General features: G+C 45.3%; 1 protein-coding gene and 1 pseudogene across 3 annotated transcripts in view; both read right to left on the reverse strand.

The window, feature by feature from the left end:
* Positions 1–25,895, reverse strand: part of SH3KBP1 (SH3 domain containing kinase binding protein 1) — a 424,275-nt gene that overhangs the window by 12,910 nt on the left and 385,470 nt on the right. For 2 of the 3 annotated variants that reach the window (XM_075538783.1, XM_075538782.1), the window contains 2 exons: positions 12,558–12,713; positions 5,936–6,045 (listed from right to left, as the gene is read on the reverse strand). In XM_075538783.1, the coding sequence (XP_075394898.1) occupies positions 5,936–6,045; positions 12,558–12,713 (266 nt within the window). The remainder of the gene's footprint in view (positions 1–5,935; positions 6,046–12,557; positions 12,714–25,895) is intronic. The other variant, XM_075538784.1, reaches the window with a different exon arrangement.
* LOC142434663 (retinitis pigmentosa 9 protein homolog pseudogene) lies at positions 1,368–2,567 on the reverse strand (annotated as a pseudogene).

Consider the following 25,895-nt stretch of genomic DNA (forward strand, 5'->3'; position numbering starts at 1 on the left):
CAACATTTTACATTTAAGAGGCCATGTGTATTAATCGTCCTTTCATCTGAAAACCCAATTACCTAGAAAACACATACACACACATACGCGCGTGCGCACACACACCGCTTTCCAATTCATCTAGGCTTAACCCCCTTGCAATACCCACTTAGGTTCGTTTTGAGATTGTATTTAAAAAGCCAGCTTCCTCCTATTACAACCTTTGGTTCATGAGCTGACCATCACAGTTTGCTCTTTGAAACCTAAGAACGTAAATAGTTCTAACTCAGGAAAGGGTGAGGGTCACCAGCTGGGGAATCGGGGCTGGTGCAGTTCTTCGATAACTTCCCCTAGTAGCTTTTATGAAATAGGCCCACATCTATGAATCCCAGTTTGCTATGAAAAATCCATGAGTGCGGGGGGGCCAAAAGAGCTCCTATAAATTCAATTGTACACATCACACAGGAATGGATGGAAACCGGAGGAAGTGATGAGAGGAGAGTAATTATATTTCTTCGGAGCACCAATGAATCCTGTTGTCAAAACCCTGCAAATCCCACCACTTTCTGTCAAGCCCCAAGCTTCAAGGCACTGCGCTACAAGCCTCCTGTGGGCAGGGGCTGGGGCCCTTGCATTCCTAATAGTGTCATGAGTGTCTGGTACGGTGTCGAGCCCAAAGCAGATAACGTCAATAAATACTATGGGGTTTCTAAAAGATCATGGAGAAATTCCATCATCTGTTAATTTCATTTTTGCAGTCATTTTTTGAGGTGCCCTTGTACTTCTGAAGTGAGTGAGTGAACAAACAAGGATGGAGTCCAGAAGCAGAGTGAAGACAAGATGGCTCGACCACATTTCCCAAATACCCAGACCCCCAAGCCCCAAACCACTGCCATCAAGTCTATTTCGACTCTTAGGACCTCATAGGACAGAGTAGACTCCAACAATAGGGTTTCCAAGGGTATGCATTTTTAAAATAATCAGATTTGATTATTGTGAACATCAAAGTAAATACACAAACAAGCTTGTGAAATAAATCAGTAGGAATTATGTAGTCTCACTATGAGGGGGAACCCACAGAAGCTTCTTCAGAGTCTCGTGGCCGGGCACCTGCCAAAGGAGACATTTTGAATGAGTCATATGTTGTAGTTTGTGGCCAGACAAAGGAGAACACCGGTGTCAGTGTTCCTAATTGAAATCAGCAGCTGTCCCAAACTAGCACCTGGGAGGTGACACACCCCTCCTGTGGGTGGCACCCTGATGGGGAGGCAGGTGAGCATTCTCAGCCAGGTGGACGCTCGGCTTGCTCTCTCCAGTTGCTTCTTTCCTGATTCTTTGGCCACAAGTCTCATTTTGAGAAGAAAATGGGGAACGAATCCTTTCTTTTGTCAGTCTGAGTCTTAGCTCTCGTTTGATTTGGAAGGCTTGTGCTTTCGTTTTTGTCTCCTTTTTCTTTTCTTTCTTCCTTTTCTTATGCTTCTCTGTCTTCTTCTTTTTCCTGTGCTCTTTATCCTGAGGAAGCAGAGCCGGAGTCCTCCAGGAGCTGCTGTCTCCTTCCATCCTTCTCATATCTTTTCTTCTCTCGTGTGATTTCAGACATGGGGGTCTTCATGTGCCACGCTGAATGGGTCTAACGTTTGGTTGCCTTTGATTTAAAAAAGGGCATGCCTTGTCACCTGTTCGGTGACCATACTGTTAACAAGGCCCACAGTGCCTAACTTTGACTTCTCTCCTCAGTGGCATCCACAGTCCTTTCATTGGTGCATGAACCAGAAATCCCCAGGCATGTTCATTGCCTGGTACATCTGGTCTACAGTCTTCTGGCTTAGTCTCATCTTCCTTGAGAAGCCCTGGAAGAGATTTTCATGAAAGACCTCCAGGTGCTTGAGCTGCTGCTGCGCATTGTGTCGCTGCCATTTCTGCTCCCGGCGCTGCTGCAGCTCCTGCTTCAGCAGCTCCTGAGGCTACCATGTGCCACCCCTACCCCTGACCCTGCATCATGCATTTTCCCAGAAGCGGAAGACCACATCTTTCACTTGGGGTGAGTTTGAACTGATGAACTTTTGGTGAGCAGCCAAGAACCAGAACACTGATTCATGGGGGCTCCTTAAGGGGTAGCCATTTAGACTTCTTGGCCTTTGATTCTGGAAACTTCAAGGCTCTTTAGACCTTGAAAAGTTAGGAGGCATTAACAAAGAAAAACAGAAACGATGAAGGATTTTATAGAGAAGATGTTGGAGGGGAAGATAAACATCTCAATACAGAGGTTCTGAGAAGCTATGAAATAGGTTGTGTGGAGGGGCCGGCCCCAATCCCAACTACTACATGGACACCTGCCCATCCCCCAAGAAGAATTTATTTCAAAGGACGGCATCGAATCTGTAGCTCCGGGAGAGGGATATAACTGATTGGAGCACATGGGAGCAGATGAAGTGGGAGGAGGAGAGAGTAGAGCACATCCTGGCCCACCAGGCCTTGAGGACGATATTCCTGATTAGAGCAGCCAGTCCACAGAGAGGGCCACATGGCCGGTTCCACTATGAGACATGACATCCCTCACTGACCCATAGCCCTACAGGGGACAACATCGGAGACGCAATGTGAGAATTGCACCTGGTCTGATCCTGCCACACCAAGGCAAAACACTAAGGGGGTGCAACAGAACAGCAAGGGAATGGAACAGCGAGGTTCCCAGGGAATGTTGAAGGTGGACTCTGGGGCCAGGGTGTGGTGCCTCAACAGACTGGACTGGAACATACTCCTAAAGGCCAACAAACAGTCCTTGAACTAACTACAAGCTTTTCTTTTTTGTTGTGTTTTTTTTTGGCATTGGTTTGTTGTTGTTGTTTTGATGTATATTGTTGCTTGGTTTTGCTCTGTCTTGTTTTTGTGGATGCTATTTTCTCCAAAGGTCTGTCTAAATAAGATAGGCTGGATGAACAATCTGGAGGAGAAAACAACGGGACTGACAGTTCTGGGGGGGGAGGTCTTGAGAGAAGGGGAGGTGGGGGGAAAGGTAGTGGTGCTAACAAACCCAGGGGCAAGGAAAGAACAAGTGATCCAAATCAGTGGTGACGAGGGTGTAGGAGGCCTGGCAGGGGGGCATGGTCAAGGGTAATGTAACCGAGAAGAATTGCTGAAACCCTGGTGGGGACTGAGCATGATAGTGGGACAAGAGGAAAGTCAAAGGAAATCGAGGAAAGGGCTAGGAGGCAAATGACAGTTACAGAGGTCTAAATAAAGGCATGTACATATGCAAATATATTTATATATGAGGATGGGGAAATAGATCTATGTGCATAGGTTTAGTATCAAGGTTGCAGACGGACATTGGGCCTCCACCCAAATACTCCCGCAATGCAAGAATACTTTCTTGTATAAAATTGGCATTCTATGATGCTCCTTCCTGACACCTTCCTGACAAAACCACTGAAGACAAAGCAGGTGAATAAACAAATGTGAAGAAAGCTGATGGTGCATGGCTATCAAAAGATATAGTGTGTGGGGTCTTACACGCTTGAAGGTAAACAAGTGACCATCTAGCTCAGCAGCAACAAAGACCACATGGAAGAAGCATACCAGCCTGTGAGATCACCAGGTGCCAAAGGGATCAGTTATTAGGCATCAAAGAACAAAATATCATACCATTGTGTGCTTACCTCCCTGATATGATCACTGAAGAAAAATAGGTGCAGAAGCAAATGTAGCCAAGAAAGCTGAGAGTACCCGGCTATCAAAAGATATAGCATCTGGGGTCTTAAAGGCTTGAACGTAAACAAGCGTCCATCTAGCTCAGAAGCAACAAAGCCCCCATGGAAAAAGCATATCAGCCTGTGAAATCACGAGGTGTTAAAGGGATCAGGTATCAGGCAACATCAGAACAAAAAATCATATCATAGTGAATGAGGAGGGCAGTGTGGAGTGGAGACCCAAAGCCCAATTGTTATCCACTGGACATCCCCTTACAGAAGGGTCTCGGGGAGGAAACGAGCCAGTCAGGGTGCAATGTAGCAGTGATGAAACATACAACTTTCCTCTAGTTCCTAAATGTCCCCCCCCCTGCCCCGTATCATGATCCCAATTCTACCTTACAAATCTGGCTAGACCAGAGAATATACACTGGTACAGATAGGAACTGGAAACACAGGGAATCCAGGATGGATGATCCCTTCAGGACCAGTGGTGTGAGTGGCGATACTGGGAAGGTAGAGGGAGGGTGGGTTGGAAAGGGGGAACCGAGTACAAGGATCTACTTGTGACCTCCTCCCTGGGAGACAGACAACAGAAAAGTGGGTGAAGGGAGACATCAGACAGGGTAAGATATGACAAAATAATAATTTATAAATTATCAAGGGTTCATGAGGGAGGGGGACAGGGCGAGGGAAGGGAAAAATGAGGACTTGATGCCAGGTGGAGAGCAAATGTTTTGAGACTGATGAGGGCAGTGAATGTACAAATGTGTTTTACACAATTGATGTATGTATGGATTGCGATAAGAGTTGTATAAGCCCCTATTAAAACGATGAAAAAAAAACAAGAAATAGGTTGTGTGTACCTGAGGGCTGTTTGAGGCAGGGGGAGTGGGGGAAAGGGATTGGGGAGAGAGAGAGGGAGAAGACGAGGAGGAGGAGGCCATGCTACAAGGCTGGAAAAGCAAACCACCTTTTTCAGGTGCAGGAAGAAAAGTAGGAGAACTCCAAGGATGCTTTCAGACTCCGGAGATAGTGGAGGAGAGGCTTGGAGGCGGGGGCATTCTTTTTCTTCTAACTGCCACCCCTTGAGGAGGCCTGGTGGTGTAGCGGTTAGGTGCTTGGCTAACTGCAAGGTTAACTGCAACCATTGGCTCTTCCCGGGGAGAAAGATGAGGCTTTGTACTTCTGCAGAGTTACCGTCTTAGACACCCACGGGGGCAGTTCGACCCTGTGCTACATGGTCGCTATGAGTCGGTATGAACTTCATGGCAGTGAGTGAGCAAGCTGACATTTTAAGGCTGAAATTTCACTGAAAAGAGGTGTTCCTCAGAAACTTGCAAGAGGTCCACGCCTGTGGGCGGGGTCACTAAGCTGCAGAGCTGCCGCCCAGCACCAAGATATCTCCTGCTTGTCAGTGGCAAACTGGATCGCCTTTTGATCTGTACACATTCAGAACAGTTTTATGTAAGCGACTCATTCTGGAGCAGCGCCAAGGTTTTCCTAGCATGACATTCACTTTGAAGACCTGGGAGCAACATACATTTCCAACAACAATGCACTGGCTAGATAAATGGTCTATCTAACTCTGATGTCATGGAAGGTATAATGGCAGAAGGGAAATGGGGTGGAGCCTGGAGTGGGAGGACAAAAGCCACAGCGCCTCAGGTGCTGTGTGGTCCCAGTTTTGAGGAAATAATTTGATATTCACCAAACATGGTAAGGCAAAGCTTAGTTCTGAGGGGAAGGGCTGGCAGTTACTGACTTTTCTTGACACTCTTATCGCTCGGTTGTGGTGTGCTCATTGGGCAACAAGTTTGCAGTAAGAAAGAGTTATTAAAAAAACAACTCAAACAAAAAGCCCATAGGGCCCTCTGAAGGTGTGTGGGGGTCGGCGGGGCCTGAGATAGAGGCAGCTCTTTACAAACCAGACTCCCTGTCACATATTGGACCTTTTCTCTGCACTAGTTTCCTGTTGGGTTCAAACAAGGCTCAGAATGGGCTAGAAGGAGCGTGGGCACCCTCAGGGCTGGGCCCACACCTCTGGCAGTCACACAAAGAAGTTGCTTGAGTGAGGCGGACTCTCCAGGCACCCTTTGGGCTGGCTGTCTAGCTCAGGCCCTTCCTCTCCCGGCTCTCCTCTCCTCTAAGCAGTCATTTCCAGAAGAGTCCTTAACTGGAGTCTTTTACTTTCCCTTCTCTTCGTTGTGGAGAAGAATGGGGTGAGAGGCGGGCCCGGGGGGAGGGGCAGTGGTGGAGACACTTACAGATGTGAGAGACTGGGATGGAGGCCGCCTCCCTGTGGCTTTTGGTCGGCTGGTGGTCGGGTGACTGAGCTTCTCAGTAGATGACACCACGGAGTCAAAACCTTCTAGATCTAAAAGAAAGTAAAACAAAGTTGGAAGAGAGCAGATAGGTGGGAGCGAAGGTTCTGGTAAGAGGTGACCCATTGCCTTATTAGTTCTTGACATCTGGAGCAGGCTTTTGAGGAAGGCCTTTTACACCTCTTGGTCAATCATTACACGCAATTAAAACAGAATGAGACCCTCATTTCCTCCTTGGTTTAATAAGCTAGCAGGGAGGAAAGGGAGACACTACTGTTTTTTCTCTCTGGATCAGCTACATATTCATGAATCATTCAGAAGTTGCAGACCAAAGGAGGGAGCCTCTTTTCCTCCCACATTCAATTTTAGGAGATAAAACACACATAAAAGCAGTTATCAGAAGGCACATTAGCAAGGGACAGGTGGATGTTGGTTATTGATTCTGGAAGATTCTCTCTCTGGTGGTGCTGTAAGCAGATGGCATGGCCAGTGCAGAAGGCGCCTCAAGCACCAGTCTGGGATACTGTGCCTTGTCCGGCCTTGAGGTTTTTACCTTTTCTAGACCAGTGGTTCTCAACCTTTTTAATGCTGCGACCCTTTAATGCAGTTCCTCATGTTGTGGTGACCCCCCAACCATAAAATTATGTTTGTTGCCACTTCGTTATTATAATTTTGCTACTGTTATGAATCGGGTGACCTCTGTGAAAGGGCCATTTGACTCCCTAAAGGGGTTGTGACCCACAAGTTGAGAACCACTATTCTAGACAGTAAATATATATGTATATATGTGTGTATAACCGTTTTCCCCTGCCAATTCAACCATTTTTACACGCACAACTCAGTAACATTGAATATATTCATCAAGTTGTGCAGTCATTACTGTTCTTGGATTCCAAATTATTTCACAGATACTCTGTACCCCCTCGGCAATATCTCTCCCCTCAACCACTAGCATCGATCTATATATTTCCCTAATAATTTAAGTGGGGTTACCTGTTTATTTTTGTAACAGACTTATTTCACTCAGAAGAATGTTTCCAAGTGCCAGCGGTATTGCGGGATTGACCAGGACTTCATTTCTCGGCATGTATGGACATATTGCTTATCCATTCCTCTATATATGAAACTTTAGATTGTCCCCACCTTTTGGCTTTTCTGTAACTAGTAGTACTGCACTGCACCATGGTGTACACGTAACTTTTTTGTGTCCCTGCTTTGGGTTCTAAGAGTGCAGTTACCAAGTCACAGGGTGAAGGGGTTGAGGACCCGCCGGCCTGTCGGTTTTCCACATCGGCTGTGTCATTTTGCATTCCTGCCGGCAATGGAATACTCTATCTCTTCACCCTACTGTTCGTCAGCTCCTTAGAGAGGGAGACCATGGTTACAGTTCTGCAGGTCACGCAGGCGCCATCTGCTTATAGAGGCTGCACCTCCCTCGGTCAGCAGGCTGCTGAGCCATCACTCTATTATCCTTGTGCGACTACAGCATGCTATGGCTGGTGCTGGAGAGGGAGCAAGGACCGTGACAACAACATCAGGCGCTCTTCCCTTGAGAGCTGCCCTTCTCATCACTCACTAATGTGTCCGACTCGGGCAGAGCCGTCCTCTCAGTCAGCGGTGTGCTCAGAAGCAGTCAAGGCCTCCGCCTGTACTCAACTCAAGCCCAGCGGGATCCCTGGTTCTCCTGAGCGGCGGGATTGATGAAGCAAGCATGGACACGTGTGTGGTGCTTAAAGGAAGAGCTTGCAGAAAAGGGACAGCCCCAAGATAAGTATTATTTGTGACTGGGAGCTACCATTTCTCCCCAGCACATAGACTCTGCTTCCTATGCCACATCACCTCCTGGTCTTCCTTCTCACAGAGAAGGGTATACAGCTTATTCCATCAAGACACAAATAACTTCTGAAAGCATGTTTCAGGGCAATGGATCCAGCTCTTGGTGTGAGCCAAATGATGGCAAGACTGTTCCTCTCTGCTGGCGAAGGGGCTAGAGGCAGCCGTGGGAGCCAGTTTGGGCAGCTGAGAGCTTCTGGTTGAGAGGGGCAAATTAGGAGAAGGGCTTCAGGGCTCTTCTTTCCTGCGAGGGCAGCACCACTTTCTTAGAATGGCAACCAAAAGGGGAGAGGGAAATTTAGAAATCATCCAGTAAGTTAAAAAAAAAAAACCGTCAACAGGTCAACTCTGACTCATCGTGACTCCATGTGTGTCAGAGTAGCTCGATGCTCCTTGGAGCTTTGAGAGCTAGGCCCACAGGCTTTTCTTCAGGGGCAATTCTAGGAAGAATCAAACAACTGAGCAAGCTACCCATTTGTGCCCCCCCAGGGACCCCCACTCAACACTATGGCACAGATTGAATAAAGCACAATGCAACCCAAGATTATACCACCTCCCAAACAGTGATGAGGCACCCTTATTTCTAAAGAAGCAATACGTCCCTCCAAACTGCCCCTTTGGAGAGACACGGGATGCAGTTCTAAGTGGAATAAGCAGACTGCAGTCCCCTCCCCCACCCCCACCCCCGGGCTCCTGGACTATATCCTCAGTTAGGTGTCTATAGAAAAAAAACCTGGAGGAGAAAATGGAGAAATCCTAACAGCGATGGTCTCTGTGCTGACACAACCGTCACCTGCCTTTTGTTATCAGTGTGTGTGTGTGTGTGTGTGTGTGTGCGATTCAGCGTGTCTAATATTTGTAATCAGAAAAAAAGGCGATTTGAAAAATTGATCGGGCTGTGATAGTCAGGTGCCAGTGGGTAGTGGAGAATTTTATTTCCAGACAATCTAGGATTGGTAGAGGGGAGTCCTGGGTGGGGGTTGGGAGTGGAGTCTTTTAGGGAAATGATAGTCATTGCAAGGGAAGGCCTCTGAGAGGGGTCAGCCCAACAAGCCCACTATCACCAGAGAGCTCCACAGCCCCCAGTACCGCACAGTCCTGTAGGGCACACTGCAGAGGAGGCGCCTTCACCAGCCTCGCTCTGGGGCTGGATCCTGATTGGCTGCCTCTTGACCTTAGAGCCCCACTGACATTTTGCTTTGTGTTGCCTCTGCAGCTAGTTAACCTTTGGTTAGACTTGCCTTGATTTCATGAGATGAGTTAATTGAGTAATTATTCATTCACCAGGTGCAAATAGACTGTCATGTAATCTCATCCCAGGTGTGATTTAGTGGCTTCTCCTGACTGGGGATTTGTACTTGCTTTTGCATATTATACTAAAGGAATCCATTTGCAAGTACCACCTGCTGGTTCATTACTAAAATGGACTGCCACCCAGCCAGCCCCTTTATGATAGCCACCAACCAACGCTCTCTCTCCAAATTAAAAACAAAAAGCCACACATATTTTACTGTGAACCTCTATGTCCTGCGTCTGCATATATATAATTATGGCCATTAGAATGTGTTCAGCTGCAAACAGACACTATCGATACTTAAAAACGGCTTAAACACTGGTGTGTTAATATAATTCGTCAAGAAGCTGGGTGCCAGTGACCCAAGCTCTTTCATTTTGTTTTGCTCTGGCATCCTTGGGAGCTTGCACAGTAGGGGCCATGCCTGCCTCCTTCCCTCCCCTCCTGGTCACGATATGGTTGCCAGAGCTCCAGGCATCCTGTCTTTACACAACAGCATTTCAAGCAAGAAGGGGAAAAAAGACCTCCTCACTTGTCCCTCTTCCGCAAGTGAGACCTCTTTACCAGATGCTCACTGTGACCCAAACTAGGTCCCACGACCACCTCTAGACCCATCACCACAACGAGGAGCAATATTGCCTTCATCGGCTTATCCCAACCATGGCTCAACCCTGAAACAAACTTTCAGAAGTTATACCTGCCTTGACTTAACAAGCTGTACAGGTTTCTCTGTAATCCCATCCGGTGAGGTTAACAGGTTTTCCACGTGACTCCCTGACAGAACTGGGAAAGAAGTGATTCTCTGGAGCCAGGGAGGTTTGGGGGCAGGGGAGTGGGGCACTCAGGCCTGTTGGAGCTGGATGTGGAGGGCAGGAGACCCTATGACAGGCATCAGAACCTGTGGTAGGGGTGGGGGAGGAGAGGGCACAGACTGCAGGTAGCCAGGGAAGGAGTTGGGGGAGAGAAGCCCTTAAAGGTTTCCCCAACGTAGCCTCCAGGGGCTGTTAGGGGTTCTAAGGGCTGACCAGCAGCATCTTCTCTGTCAAGAAAGTAAAAAACAAGTTCTGGGGGCAATACCCAAGCTGAGTGGCATGATAAGCAAGCAAGTTCAAGTGAACAGGCTCTGCGTCTCTGCCTGGTCTGTATCCTGGGACTGCCCAGCCCCTACCAGGTGAGAGGCTTCAATGGTCTGAACCTCTTCAGGCTGGAGCCCTGCTGCAAAGCTCAGAGCAGTGCCCAGGAGAACAAGACTTGGAGAGGGCACTGGGTGAACGGCAGGGATGCTCCTGGGCCCAGTGGGGGTGGGGGGGTGAAGCTAGCCTGGCAAGGTGAATCCTTGCACGTACATTGTGCTGGGAGGGCTGACGTGGTCGGGTAGGCAAGGAGGTGCTGGCGCAGTTGATGACCACGGGGAAAGGAGACTCGATGAGGCAGCCCTGTTAGTAATGTGACATGAAGAGTGAGGTGGCGGAGGTGGGGACTGTAAGGAGAGCAAGTGGGATGATCTCAGGCCCCTTTTGGGACTACTTACCAGTGGGCATGTCCACCGGTGCACAGGGTCGGACAAGTGCACCCGAAGGCATTTTCTGTCCCAACTTTAGGTAAGATGCCATCTTTGCTTCATCCTCAGCTGGCAACAATACTTAATTATGTTGCTTTGATGGTTGGGGGGTGGGTGGGAGAGTAGGGTTGTCACTGTGAGGTGGCATGCAATGATGACTCAGAGGCCTAGGGAAGGTCTCTCCCACTTAAGACTGTGAGTCCCAGGAGGGCAGGGGCTCATCTTTGTGAGTTCCTCAACATTTTAACTAGTACATTCCCGGTACTAAAAGCAGACAGCCTGGGGGTCCAGAAAGTCTGAGCCCAATTAAGCAAATAACTGAATGAGGAAGCAAAATCAATGGACAAACCGGTCAAGAAACCAACCAACAGACAAAGGAACCACCACTATCTCAGTCCAGGAAAATGATTTCTAGAGGTGGCCCTGTGCCGGGCAGAGAGAGGAGAGAAGGCGGACTGGATTCTCAGTGGCTGAAGAGAAAGCTTGCCTGGCTCCTTCCGCTTTCCCTGGTTGAGCCTTGAGCCACAATAGTGGTGGTTTTGGTGGTTTGGTCACCACAAGTTGGCTCTAACTTCTATGATCCTGCACCAGCTTCATGACCACCAGAGTCCACTGCAGTGGCCACTGTGACTGGTCGGGGCCTTTTGCAGGCTCACTGGCCTGTACTACACTGGGCACTAGTCTGTTATGAGCCACAAAGCGTCCACTGGTTAAGTCCTGTGTGTGTGTCAGCTTGGCCACACACATATCAAGTGCCGACATGGCCGACCTCAGAGGAGACGGCTTCCTATCATCCCTGGAGAGTCAGAGGGCCAAGCTTAGATTCTTCAAGCATGCCCACTGACTACCACTACAGCTGGTACAGGAGTGCCATGGGGGACAGCACTGCAACCAAAGTGGCACCATAAAAACAAGGCGTATCGTGTCTGAAGCCCTGTGCTGAGAAGGGGCCCTCAGGCCACACTGCTGCTTTCTAAGAGGGAGCAATGGTGTGGGGGGGAAGGGCAGGGACGGGGGTGAGCATGCCCCTCAGGACTGTGGCCAGGGTGGCTGCGATGAAGGCAGAATTTCCATGACTAACCCATTGTGGTGGGAAGAAAACGTCCCAATTTTCACGGTGGTTTTGGAATGAATCAAGCTGAAACCTGATATGAGCTTTCTCAGCCTGGCTGGGAACTTTTCCTCTTAATAATAATTTTTAAAATGGTTTTAAAGCCCAAAAGCCAATCCAAAGCATTGAACTGGCTAACACTGGGGTACTATTTTTTTTCCAGTCGGCTTCATGAGGAGGAGAGGGTCTTGGTTTTTGGGAAACATGGAAAATCAACCCTCTGCAGTCACGTAGGGACCAGTCATGTGCGACGCGATGGCACCAGCTCGGGAAGGGCCCTGTGCCTGTTGTCCACTTTCCAAACTTCAGTCACGCCCTATTCCGTTTTCATTAGGAAATGTAGCTTCATTTTCCATGGATGCGGGGGATGGTGCTGTGGCCACAGGTGACAGATTGAGACCAACCGTGGAAAGTACAGAGGAGGAAGGGTCAAAAGGCTGAGACAGGCCAGAGAACTATGGGGTGTATGTGTGTGTTTGTGTGCACACGCGTGCGCTGCGCACTTAGCTGGCTCTGCTTGCCATGACAGCTCCCCGCTCTGGACCTGGCCACGGAAGCCTGGCCTGACACTGCCTTCCCAGCCTGGCCTCCACTCCCCTGCTTCTCTCCACCCCCCGCTCAGAGCACTCAGGCTGCTGGAAAGACTGCTCATGTCCAGTCTAGCCCCTTCCCACTCTCCCCGACAGCGGTGTTTGGACAGGGCCAGTCTGAGACTTCACAGTCTGAAATCCCTCCACAGTTCCCCGGCTTGTGATCTTTTGCTTACCACAAATGCCTGGTGGGCTGACCCAAGCCCCTCCTCGGAGCCACCCTGGCAGTAGGGCTTCCTCGGACACGATGACTAGTCTGCTGCGAATGCTCTTCTCCCCGCACCTCTCAGGCTGGTGACCTCCTCCTTGTCCACCAAGGCTTGACTCGACACCTAGGAATGATTCCAGGCAACCAACCTATATCCTGGGGCCTGGACTGGATACTGGCCGGCTCACGTATTGCTCCGGCCGCTTCTACTCTATCACCCCTGCCTGTCATTCCTTCCTTGTTGACTTCTCTGTCTGCCCCACCCAGCCAGGCTGGAAATTCTCTTATCTCTGTGTTTCCCAGGCCCAACAGCACTCCAGACATGCGATGCCTGTTCCACAACTGATTATCGGAGAAATGAACCAACAGCTTAGCACGACTTCCCTTTTTCTTATCCAAAGAAACGAGATAATAATCGGTTCTGTTGGCTTCTGTGAAAACCCTCTGCAGTCACAGAGGTACGCCTTGTGGTTTCATATACCATTAATGGAGGGGTGGGATTTGGGGACAGAGATCTAAGATACCATGCTTCAAACTCCAATCTCACTGCTATCAAGTCAATTCTGACTCATGGTGATTCCATAGGACAGGTTAGAACAGCTCCTATGGGTTTTCAAGACTAACTCTCAAAGGGACTAGAAAGGCTCATCTTTCTAAGCAGCTGGTGGTTTCGAACTGCTGATCTTGTGGTTAACATTTTAGTGCGCCACCAGGGCTCCTAGGATTCCCTTTTTAACATCTATATTTAAGACGAGAAACCCTATCCCTACTGAGCTGCAAGCACCACAGGGGGAAGGAGGCTAGCTCGTAGTAACTGTAAACCCCTTAACTGCATGTACAATCTGCACCGGCTACAAAGACGAGCCCAGGACTAGGAGGCAAATGAGTCCCTTTATCAGCTGCTTCACCCAAGAAACAGTTATTATTTGAGCGATGATTATATTCTGCAGGAAACAAGCTCTTCCAAATGTATAAGGTCAGAGTGGATTAGCTGCTGCATTTCAATGTTGGACACAGGTGTGAGGTTTACAAAGGACAGTCTGGAGCTGCTCGGCCTTGAGCTCCCACTGCATGCGCTCGACAGATACTATCTCATTTGGTCCTCTCCCCAGCCCCCGTGCCACGAGGCAATACCCAGCTTCAACAGGGAGAAAAGGAGGTTCCAGGGGTGAGGGAGGTCCCAGCCCTTCCTCAGGGCTACCAGCAGAAAATGGCAGGGCCGACCTTCCAACTCACACCCGCAGGCCTCTTTCTACTATCATCATGGGACATCGAAAGATAGTGGGACACGTGCCTTGGTTTTTCATTTTCTGATTCTGAATTTAGGACATTATATTTACATCAAGAAACAGGAAAACTATGAGAAAGCATACTCTTCCAGGGTGAAGAAATGCTGTGCTCTGATAAGAGCCTGCCTTTGTTACCTTTTATTCAGAGGTTTTCCTAAATGGCCAGAAAGAGGGCTGGCTTCCTTAGGGATATCGCTAGCTAGCAAGAAATGTAAGTTGTTGGGTGAGTTCAGAGAAAATGTTGGGTTATTCAGTACAAAGCGTTTTTGTTTTTTATTTTTTACACTGGATGATAGGAGCTAAATCAGAATAAGACAGATATATATGTTTATTTTCTAATATAATCCAATGTTTATTAAATGTCTACTGCATGCTCAGCACAGTGAGTTTTGAGACTGTAAATACACCACTCAAATCAGCACAGTCCAAAATAACTTCCTGGGCAGATGCAAATGGTCTGTGTTTGTTGATTCTTATATGGTAGCCAAAGAGCCCTGGTGGTGTACTGAGTTACAAGTTTGGCTACTAACCAAAAGGTCAACAGTTTGAACCTTGCGGAAGAAAGATGAATCTTTCTGCTTCTGTAAAGAGTTAGAGCCTTGGAAACCAACAGGGGCAACTCTACCCTGTCCTGTAGGTTCCCTATGAGTTGGAATCAATTTTCATGGCAGTGAGTCTTTTATGATTCCCACGTGGAGTCTCTGGGTGGCACAAATGGTTAAGTGTCTGGCCTGTAACCAAAGGTTCATGAGTCAAATTGATTCAGAGGCATCTCAGAAGAAAGGCCTGGTACGATAGGTAAGTTTATTGTGTCAACCAGGCCAATAGGAACATGTGGGATTAATCAGGTCCACAGTTTGATTGGAGGGCAAAGAGATAAATGGCCCGGCAAGGCCTGCCCATTCACTCTCTTGTTCTGATCAGACCAGCTTGCAGCTGCTTTAGCTAGTTCTCTGCCTCAACTTGTGACAAGTCAACCTGTGGATCGTGTCACTAGAGCTTGAGGTTTCTTCGGGACCTGCTTAGCCTCACTGCTGGTGTGTATATTGCTTGAGCTTGAGGCTGGTGGATCCTGTTGTCTTCACTGCTTCAAGTTCATTTCCCATGCGGGCCTGCTTCACTAAGCTCCTGAGCTGCTGACTTGGTAACCCGCCCTGCTGTTTGCTGCCTGTGGGCAAACTCTGCCTGCTTTGCCCGGGGGCTTAACCTTGGACCAGGCAGCCCTCGTGAGTTGTAGGACTTCCAGTATATTAACGGTTCCAAAGAAGTGAGTTGAACTGAGCCCTCTGTACTGCTGTGTGGACTAATTAGCTGTTATTGTCCTTCCTGCTGTAAAAATATTTGTGTGTGTGTGTGTGTGTGTGTGTGTGTTCTGGTTTTGTTTCTCTAGGGAACCCTGCCTAACACACCTGGAAATTTACTTGGAAAGATCATGGCCATTGAAAACAAAAGGGATCACAGTTCTACCAGAGTTGGCATACCTTGACTGCAACTTATTTCAAATGTAAAGCCCCCTGTGGCTCCTGAGAGCATGAAATGTAGTCAGTGTGACTGTTGTTGCAGTTGAGTTGATTCTGACTCATAGTGACCCCATGTGCAGAATCGCCTCCTAGGGTTTTCTTGGCTATAGTCTGCATGGAAGCAGATTACCAGGTCTTTGTGCTACAGACCAGCTGGGTAGTTTAAACTGCCAAACTTCTGGTTTGTAGCTAAGTGCTTCACCATTATATTACCAGAGTTCCTGAACATGTCTATATAAATGAAAATAAGTTTAAATAGCCACATGTAGCTGGAGGCAACCATACACCATGGCATTTGTGCCTGGAAATCCTTAGTGGTGTACATGGTTAACACATTCAGCTGCTACCTGTAAGGTTAGAGGTTCAAGTTCACCCACAGGTGTCTCAGAAGCCCTGGGGATCTACTGCTGAAACAATGGCCACAGGAAACCCTACACAGTGGTTCTCAACCTTCCTAATGCCACAATCCTTTAATACAGTTCCTCATGTTGTAGTGACCCCCAAATCATAAAAGCATTTTAATTGCTGTGTCATAACTGTCATTTTGCTACTTTTATGAATCGGGAGACCCCTGTGAAAGGGTCATTTGACCCTCAAAGGGGTCGTGACCCACAAGTTGAAAATCGTTGCCCTACAGAGTCATGTTCTACTCTCTGACACATATGGACTTGCGGTGCACAGGAGCTGACGTTATGGCATGAGCAGTCCACTCCTTCAGTGTGTGTTTGTGGAACATGCATACAAGCCAGGTGTTGGTCTAGGCCCGGGGGAGATGGGAGCAGTAAATCAGACAGGGTCCTATTCTCACAGAGCTCAGCATTCCACTGAGAGAGATGGGGCTTCTCACAGGTCGTGGACAAATTCCATTATCTTTTCATTTCAGCCCCCCCCAATATACATTTTAAAGCCCCCTCATGTACAGAGTCACACATTTTACTGACTGCCAGGAAAGACTGTGGAGTGGTAATTTAGACCAGGCGAAGGGGCCAGAGAAGGGGGCTTTTACTCGTCAGACATTGAGGAAAAGCAAAATGCTTCACTTGGATGGTTAACAAGTGATGTTAAGCAGGCAGAATGACTTTTCATGTCTGGCTTTTTGGGGAGATTACTCCCTACAGGCAGAAGCCAGGTTTAAGATTTGCTATGATAATGATTTCAAACGTAAACCACGTACTTCCTTGTTGGACAGAGTGATTACAATGGCATTCCCAGGAATATACCGTAAATGGGCATAGCCATTTTGCAATGCCACCTGGAAATTCCCATCACAAAAGGTGTGTGTGTGTGTTCCTTGAGATCTGTCAATACCCTCCTTAGAAATGAATTCACAGGGACTAATGCCAGTGTAGAATCTATGAGACCAGCCATCTTTGCTTTGCCAGCGTCTCCTCCAAAATGCTTCTGAAAAACCACATTTTATATTGATAGTTAAAATTTTACATTCTAAGTTTTATTGAGGATGGTGCAGGACTGGGCAATGTTTCTCTTTGTATACCAGAGTGCTAATAAGTCAGAATTGACTTGATAGTACCTAGCAACAACAAGTTTGAGTTGCAAAGAACATAATTTTTGCCATATTTAAATATTGATATTTATAACCCAAAGTCTAACTTCACTCTTTCAAATCTATTCAATAAATATCTTGAATACTAACAAAGAAATAAAAATCTTGAATATCATGGCAATTAACCACCACCAGCTTCCATTTGAAAAAATTCACAAAGAAGCTTTCCTTTCAACATTTGGAAAGTTTATATCACTTCTTTTTCTCCTTGAAATCATATTCCCATTGTATTCCTACTGCTAAATTCTATTCAGACGTAATCTATTCTTAGGCTTTCAAGTCTTTTGCTAAAATTATTTTCTGCTATGAAAACCTGTATACATAGAATATTGTGATGTTTAATTTCATAAGCTCTAGGTGGCAAAATTATTCTTCTGGACTGCATAATCATGACAATTATTAGCACTACACAAATGGCCCAAGCACATGTACACACACTCACCACACATTTTGGTAAAGATATTTTAAGTATTCGAAAGCAGTTTTCTTTTGGCTTTTCTCCAAAGACCTCATATAGAAGCAGATTACCTTTACTGAATTCCACAATTAGCCGGGCACAGGTTCTAATTCCACTTTTCATTTTATCAAGGTAAGTGCTGAGAAACGATGGTCGCATAGAGAAGCAAAAGGGATCAGCAAAAGTTTTACCCCAACAGCACCTAATTCTTGGAACCCCTGCTGAGTTATGTGCCCCCAAATCAGACAACAGCTCAACATCATCAACTATGTGAAGGCATCCAATAGTTTCTGGACAAATAAAAGACGAAGGAATTGTGTGAAGTCCCCTGGTATTTTAAAGTCTATCAGTGTGTCCTGCTGTGGTGGTTTGCTGGGTTGCTGTGAGGCTGGAAGCTACATCACTGGTATTTGAAAGGGGGACCAAGTTTCAGGGCAGCTTCCAGGCTAAGAACAGACTACAGAGAAGGAATAGGCTGTCTTCTTCTGAAGGATTAACTACTGAAAGCCTTAGTTATAGCAGACCATTGTCAGAGATAGTGTCAGAAGATGGGCCCCTTAGGTTGGAAGGCACTCGAGGTGTGACTAGGGAAGAGCTGCCTTCTCAAAAAGTATACAGCACCATGATGATGTGGCTGAAGCAAAGTTTCTGGGACCTTCATTTGCTGATGGGGTGAGACTCAAAGTGAAAAGAAACAACTGTAAAAATCCATTAGTAATCTTAAGTTGGAATGTACAAAGTATGAATCTAGACAAATTGGAAGTGGTCAGAAAGGAATTGGTATATATAAAAAAAACAAATCAAATCCCTCCCCCAAAGGAACTGGATAAGATTGATTGTGGTGACGATTGTACAATTCTTCTTGATTTGATTGAACTATTGAATTGTATTATATGTGGATTCTGTGCCAATAAAACTGGAAAGGAAGGAAGAGTTACAGTCTTGGGAACCCACAGTATCAGCATCCTTTGTCTTACAGGATCACTATGAGTCACAGGGCAGTGAGCTTTTGACGGAGAACAGGCTAGGCTACTCCTGCCAGAGTATTACACATGCCATTTTTTCCACTAAAAAAGTTCTGCCCACTATATTAAAGTTTAAATGCTGAGTACTGAGTGTGCAGAAGGCTGGGGATAACAGTGAAGCCCGATATCCGTTTGCAGAGACCCCATTTGGAGTACGCCTTCACTGCATTCCTTCTGACCATTAACCAGGGATGTGATGTGAACAGACTTGTCCTCAGTCAGAGTACATTAGAATTGGACCCTCAGCCAGCCCAGGGAGAAGTCATCTCCCAAAGGGGCTTGCCTGGGTATATTCTTGATGGGGAGATCACCTTAATAGGATTGCAGTCATGACCCCTGCCCTGACTGTCTTGAGAAGGAGGCCTTGGATTAATCTCGGAAGAGCTCTGTCTAACATAATGGATGTGCTTGTAGTCTAGCTTCTGGTTGTGTCCCAGCTTCTTTAGTCCTGCCTATAACTATGATGTATTGATCTGTCACCAGTCAAGTTTTTGTGAGCGTTTCTTCTGCCCTTCAGTGTCCTTTTTATATCTTAGAATCTCTACAAGCCCTTGGACATCGTTATAACTTCGTGCTTAATGTCGCCGCCGCACCCGCATTCAGATGAGATGACTTTGTCTTTATTCTGCAATTTCCTGTTTAAGACTTAATAAATGTTTTCCTTAAATGATTTTTTAAAAAGGAACTGGAATGCATAAAGATCAATAGCCTAGCCACATGAGTGAGTTAAAAAGAACTGGAATTGGCCAGATATGTTTTCCTATGCTAAGAATAACAAGTGCAAGAGGAACAGTGTTACATCTGTCATAGAAAATAAAAACATTCCAGGATCTATCTTGAAGTACAATGCAGCCTGTGATAGGGCTGGGAGTGTTTCCTTCTGTAGCACATAAGGTCACTAGGAGTCAGATCTGACTCAATGGCACCTGACAGCAGCAGCAACCAAGAATGCAACGAATGCCACTTCTGCAATCCAGGGATTTGAAACCGAGTTACATACGGACTTCTTGTCCAGCAAGGAGGCATTTAATTCTTACCTCTAACACTGATCTCAGACTCGCCTCTCAATTTGTACCAGGGCATGTTATATCCTTAGGTAGGCTAGAGAGTGGCAGAGGAGAAGTAGTATGACACGTGCCTAGCTTGTGGGCCAATAGAAGTATAGAAAGAGCAAGCATATGAAGACAAGGGAGTCTCCATGACCCTGATAGTCTGCATGGTCCCTCAAGGGTACAAGTAGCCCAGCTTGATCTTTGCAGCAATGCTTCTAGATAGGAGTTTATGGTCCAACCACACAATGGGACACTATGCAGCCTTTAAAAGTATATGGTTAGTCTATGTGACTTCTAAAGGTGTGCGCAACAGAGTAACAGTCATAATCTCAGCGAGAGGGTGAGGCATAGGGGACTTTTGCCTTTTAACTTCATATGTTTATTTTTCTCTCTTTTAGAAGATGAACACCTATTTCCTTTGTAATTAATAAAACAAAGCTATTTCAAATAAAGAATTATACAACAGACTAGATTATATATGAAATGACTGCAGACTTGGCTATGACTGACTTGGACTGTGTGTCCAAGAACACTGCTAATACCCAGAGATGTCGTGAAAGTGAGAACGGAAGCTGATACCCGCTGCTGGTACTTCTTGTGAGCGGAACTGCAACTCTACCAACTACGGCAGCTCTATGCAGTCAGGGCCTATCTTACATCAGCCACTTCCCAGCAGTCTGTCGTACTTACAAGTGTGCGGGCATCACTCACTTGGTCACAGGGAAAAGGAGAGTGGAGCTCAGAGTCTCTCCATGTGGATCTAAAGCGCCTACCTGGGAATCCACTTTAAAAAAATTAATAAATCATATTATTGGGGGCCCTTATAACAATCCATACATAAATTTTATCAAACACATGTGTATATATGTTGCCATCATTTTCAAAGCATTTTCTTTCTCCTTGAGCCCTTGGTATCAGTTCCTTTTTTTATCCCCCTCCCTCCCCTGCCCTCATGGACCCTGATAAATTATTGTTACTTTTGTATCTTACACTGTCCACTGTCTCCCTTTGCCCATATTTCTGTTGTTCGTCCCCCTGGGCTGGGGAATAGGGGTGATGGTGGTTATACGTCGATCATTGTAATCGGTTCCCTGTTTCTTCCCCTTCTCCCCCCACTCCCCCTACCCTCATGGTATCGCTACTCCCATTATTGTTCCTGAGAGGAACCCACGTTTTAACTCATACACCACCTCCTTCCTCATTGAAGCCACAGGGTTATCTTCACTGATATGAGGGCTTAATTTAGGAAATCAAATGTTTTTAGGATGGTGAATATCCTACCCTTTCACATTTCACTGAAAGAATTTGGATGGACAAATCCAACTTAAAAATATGAAGAATGAATTATTAACAAAACTTGCGCAGGAATTTTCTCTTAATCTGAAGCCTGGAGCTCTTTTTCCTATACTGGGAGGAAGAAGACTAGAAGGTGCTAACAGGGACGGATATAATGTCCTTCACTAGCTTTGGTAATTAGAAGAGCTATTCAATCTTACTTATAAAATTAAAGGAATGAAAAAGATTAGGGTAACAGGTACTATTTTTTTTAGTCAAAAGGATAACAGGCATTTAAATGCCCTTAACAATATATTCCATGGGTTTAAAAATTACAAGGAATTATATTTACATAAAAATTAATCTGCTAAAGTACTCCCTCAGAGCAAGAGCACTTTCTTCTATTAAACTGGCATTCCATGCTCTCCTTCCCAACATAATTGCTGAAGACAAAGTGGGTGCATAAGCAGATGTGGTGAAGAAAGCTGATGGTGTCTGGCTATGAAAAGATATAGTGTCTGGGGTCTTAAAGGCTTGAAGATAAACAAGCAGCCATCTAGCTGAGAAGCCACACAGTCCAAATGGAAGCACACCAGCCTGTGTTATTATGAGATGTTGATGGGATCAAGTATCAGGCATCAAAGAACAAAAAAAATCATATCATTGTGAATTAGGGGGAATGCAGAGTGGAGACCCAGAGTCTATCTGTAGTCAACTGGACACCCCCTTACAGAAGGGTCACAGGAGGAGAGGAGCCAGTCAGGGTGCAGTATAGCACTGATGAAACATACAACTTTCCTCTAGTTCATTAATGTCTGCCCCCAACATGATCCTTACATGATTCTACCTTACAAATCTGGCTAGACCAGAAGATGTACACTAGTACAGATAAGTTCTGGAAACACAGGGAATCCAGGACAGATCAACTCCTCAGGACCAATAATGAGAGTAGAGATACCAGGAGGGTAAGCAGAAGGTGGGGGAACTGATCACATTGATCTACATATAACCCTGGGGGAAGGACAACAGAAAAGTGGGTGAAGGGAGAGATTGGACTGTGTAAGACATGGAAAAATAATAATTTATAAATTATGAAGGGTTCCTGAGGTAGGGAAGAGGGAAAATGAGGAGCTGATACCAAGGGCTCAAGTAGAAAGAAAGTGCTTTGAGAATGATGATGGCAACAAATGTATAAATGTGCTTGACACAATGTATGGATTGTGATAAAGGGTTGTATAATAAAATGATTCATAAAAATAAATAAAACCTATTCTTTCGGTAATCCAATGGGAAAAAGTAATCTAATTATACCTATCTGCCATTATTGGCAGATCCCATCAAGTCAGTTCTGACTCCTGAAGACCTTAAACCCAACAGAACGAAGCACTGCCTGGGCCTGTGCCCCCTTCATAATTGCTAGTATGTTTGAGCCCATTGTTACATCTACTGTGTCAATCCATCTCCTTGAGGACATTTATTTCCTGACTCTCTACTTTACCAAGCACGACCTTGTTATCCAGGCACTTGGACTTCCTGGTAACATGTCTGAAGTACATAGATGAAATCTCGACAGCCTTACTTCCAAGGCAGATTTGTTCATTCTTTTGGAAGATGGCATATTCAATATTCTTTGGCAACATCATAATTAAAAGGCACCAATTTTTCTTTGGTCTTCTTTATTGATTATCCAATTTTCACATGCATATTCAGAGACTGAAAATATCATGGCTTGAGTCAGGCACACACCTTAGTCCTGAAAGTGAGGACTTTGCTTTTTAACACTTTAAAGAGGTCTTTTGTAGATTTACCTAATGCAATATGTCACTGAAGTTCTTGACTGCTGCTTCATACTGCAGCCTTCAGTATGGGTTACACCTCAACATGAAACAACAATTTTCACAACTGGACCAATAAGCAACATCGTGACAAAAAGGGAAAAGATTGGAGTTGTCAGGGATTTAATTTTACCTGGAAACAGCAGTCAAGAAATTAAATGACATATTGCATTGTGCAATTCTACAAAAGACCTCTTTGAAGTGTTAAAAAGCAAAGACATCACTTTGAGGACTAAGCTGTGTGTCTGACTCAAGTCATGGTCTTCAATCTTCATCACTAAGAGCTCAAGCCCTCTTCTCTTTCAGCAAGCAGGTTGTGTTATCTGCAAATCACAGATTAAGGAGCCCTCCTCCAATCCTGGTGCCGATTATTCTTCATCTAAGAGAATAAGGTAAAAAGTATTTCTGCTAGGGTTCTAGCTATTCTAGTTAATATACGGACAGGTTTATGTGCAACAAAATGTGTTTAATACTAAGTTTGTGGACATTTCTTATATACCAATCTTTATGGACACATGCCAAAATTGAAACAGGAACAAACATGCACATTTTATTTTAAAAAACTTACTTTATATTAAAAGAACATATAAAAAAGTAATTTATGAATGGAACTATGTGGTCCTATATATTTATATAAAATTTAGAATATTCAACAGTATACAACATTTGAGATATTGGGTTCAACATATCGTCAGGGTCATGTGGGCTGGACAAGCATGACATTCCCTGCTGCACTTTGTCATTACATTTGACTATGTTTAGATTTATTACTGAATTAATGCTTTCATGAATAAAACAGATTTACTGAGATTAATACTCGATTTCACATCAAATTGACAAGTATTTGTAGATAAAGGTATACCACACAGAGAATTTCGAGATCAAAAGGCTTAGAAGAAAATGAATTTGAATATATAGTTGTCCCAACAAATGGCTAAAAGTCAGCATAAACGGTAGGAAGTAAATGTAAATGGTTCCTGTAATGTTCGTTGAGGAAATCAAAATGCGTCAAAATGACTTGTCTCATAAACCTAATGTCTCTCTTATCTGTGGATGGCTGAAGACAAATTCTCTAAGTAATGAACTTTTAGTCTCTTTAGTTTTTTTTTTAATTTTTAAGGCCCAATTAGAACAGTGGCTTTTGAGGGGATTTGCTGGGCCCATTCTATGCAAGGTAGAGGGTCAGCTCAGACGGCTATGGAGAGTATTTTTGGAGGGCATCCAAGGGTGTAATTGAAGAAGCCCTGGTGGCATAGTGGGTTACACGTTGGACTGCTAATCACAAGGTCAGCAGTTTGAAACCACCAACTGCTCTGCTTGAGAAATATGAGGCTTTCAGACTCAGAAACCCACTGGGGGAGTTCTATCCTGGCCCATTTATGTCAGGATTGACTGGATGACTGTGAGGGTTATTTTGTTTATGTGTTTTTTGGAAGAGAGGTAATCTGGAGAGATTTTCTCAAGGAACACCAGATGATCATGTGGGCTTATTATGAAGATGTTTTAAGAAAATTGAATGGATGAGGAAAAGAATCAGAAAAACCAGGGAATTTGGTTTCCCAGCATGACAATGCACCTGCTCATTCTTAGAGGGTAGCAAAGGCTGTCTTATGAGAATTTCATTAGGAAACCTCTCCCCTCTACCATACAGCCCTGATCTTGCCTCTTTAGATTTCTTTCTCAAAAAACACACAACTGGGGGGCTCTTACCACATCCATACATATGTCCCTTGTGTCAAACACATCTGTATATATGCTGTCTTCATCTTTTTCAACACATTGTCTTTCTACTTGAGCCTTTGATATCAGCTCCTCATTTTGTACCTCCCTCCCCCACACTACCTCCCCCATATCCCTTGTTAATTTATACATCTGGCTAGATCAGAACCTGTACACTGGTACAGATAAGAGCTGGCAACACAGGGAATCCAGAACAGATAAACCCCTCAGGACCAATAAGGGGAACAGCAATTCTAGGAGGGTAAGGAAAGGGGGTGGCATAAGGGGGAGCTGATCATACTAATCGATGTATAGCACCCCTCCCAGCGGGATGGACAGCAGAAAACGGGATGAAAGGAGACAGCGGTTGGTCTAAGACATGAAAAGAACAAAAAATGATCATATATAGATTTCTTTTTATTCCTCAAACTCAGAGCACTTAAAAGGAACCTGCTTTGAGTCCCTTGAAGCTGTCTGAACTTTTGTGTTTATGTGGTATAAATCAGAGAGTACAGAATGCCGCGGGGGAAGATTAGGGAGATGGAAACACTGCCTTCAGAAGGGAACAGACTTAAATGGAAGACATCTGCACAGGTTGATACTTTGGATTAATATGAAACGATTTCTAATATTTGTCACAATACTTTTTGACTTACCCTGGTAGTGCAGCTTCTTAGACTGTCTACTCAGCACATAGGTCGCATAAGCACAGTGAAAGTATACAACCCCGACACACCTTTCCCGATTTATAACCGTGCAGTGTTCCCTAGATCTGTTTTTCAACATGTGCTGAATCAAACAAAAATCCGTAATATAGCCCTCCCCAAGTAACACATAACGTTCTTCCTTTTTGTAAATTATTCTGTGAAACTCCAGAGGGCAGACAACAAGGAGGCTGACTCAGGCCTGGGGAGGTGGCTAGCATCAATATAGGTCGCCAGGGAGGTAAAGAAGTTTCTTTGGCTCTAAATCCGGACACCCTGCTAATTTCCATCTTGTCTTTAGCTTGTCACCACCCGATGTAATTACCTCTCTCTCCAGCTGCTAATCACTTTTCTCATTTCTTGAATCAAAGCTAGCGGGAGGTGGAAGTTGGCCAAGGCTTTCAGGCAAAGCCTTAGCAAGAGTCCAGGGCTAGACAAGGGTTTTGATAACTTTCTTCCTTATGAAGTGTAACAGGCCAACACACATTTGGTGTCTCAAATGTTAACCCTTTTTTTCTGGGTATATTTGATCTGCTGATTAAAAAAATGGCACCCGTTCCCCCTTATCAGCTCTGGTTTTTGAGATACAGAACATATGCCACATACCACTCTTCATTCTGCCCACAAAGAAAGCATGTAGCTTAGAAGAAATGCACGCTGGATTGCTTTAAAGTAGTTTGTGTTGTACTACATAGTTAGGTCAAGTTACACTTCACACGGTGTCCGTAGATAAAAAGATATGTTTGAACAGTGCACATTACATGAACTTGGAATTTTCTCCAAGTATTACTTCACCTTTACGAGGAACTGAATAGCAGGCAGTTTCACTTTATTATCTTAAAAGGGGGTGAAAAATAAGAGTTACT

The sequence above is a fragment of the Tenrec ecaudatus genome, chromosome X (genome assembly GCF_050624435.1).
Source record: "Tenrec ecaudatus isolate mTenEca1 chromosome X, mTenEca1.hap1, whole genome shotgun sequence".
In the NCBI taxonomy this organism is placed as follows: domain Eukaryota; kingdom Metazoa; phylum Chordata; class Mammalia; order Afrosoricida; family Tenrecidae; genus Tenrec; species Tenrec ecaudatus.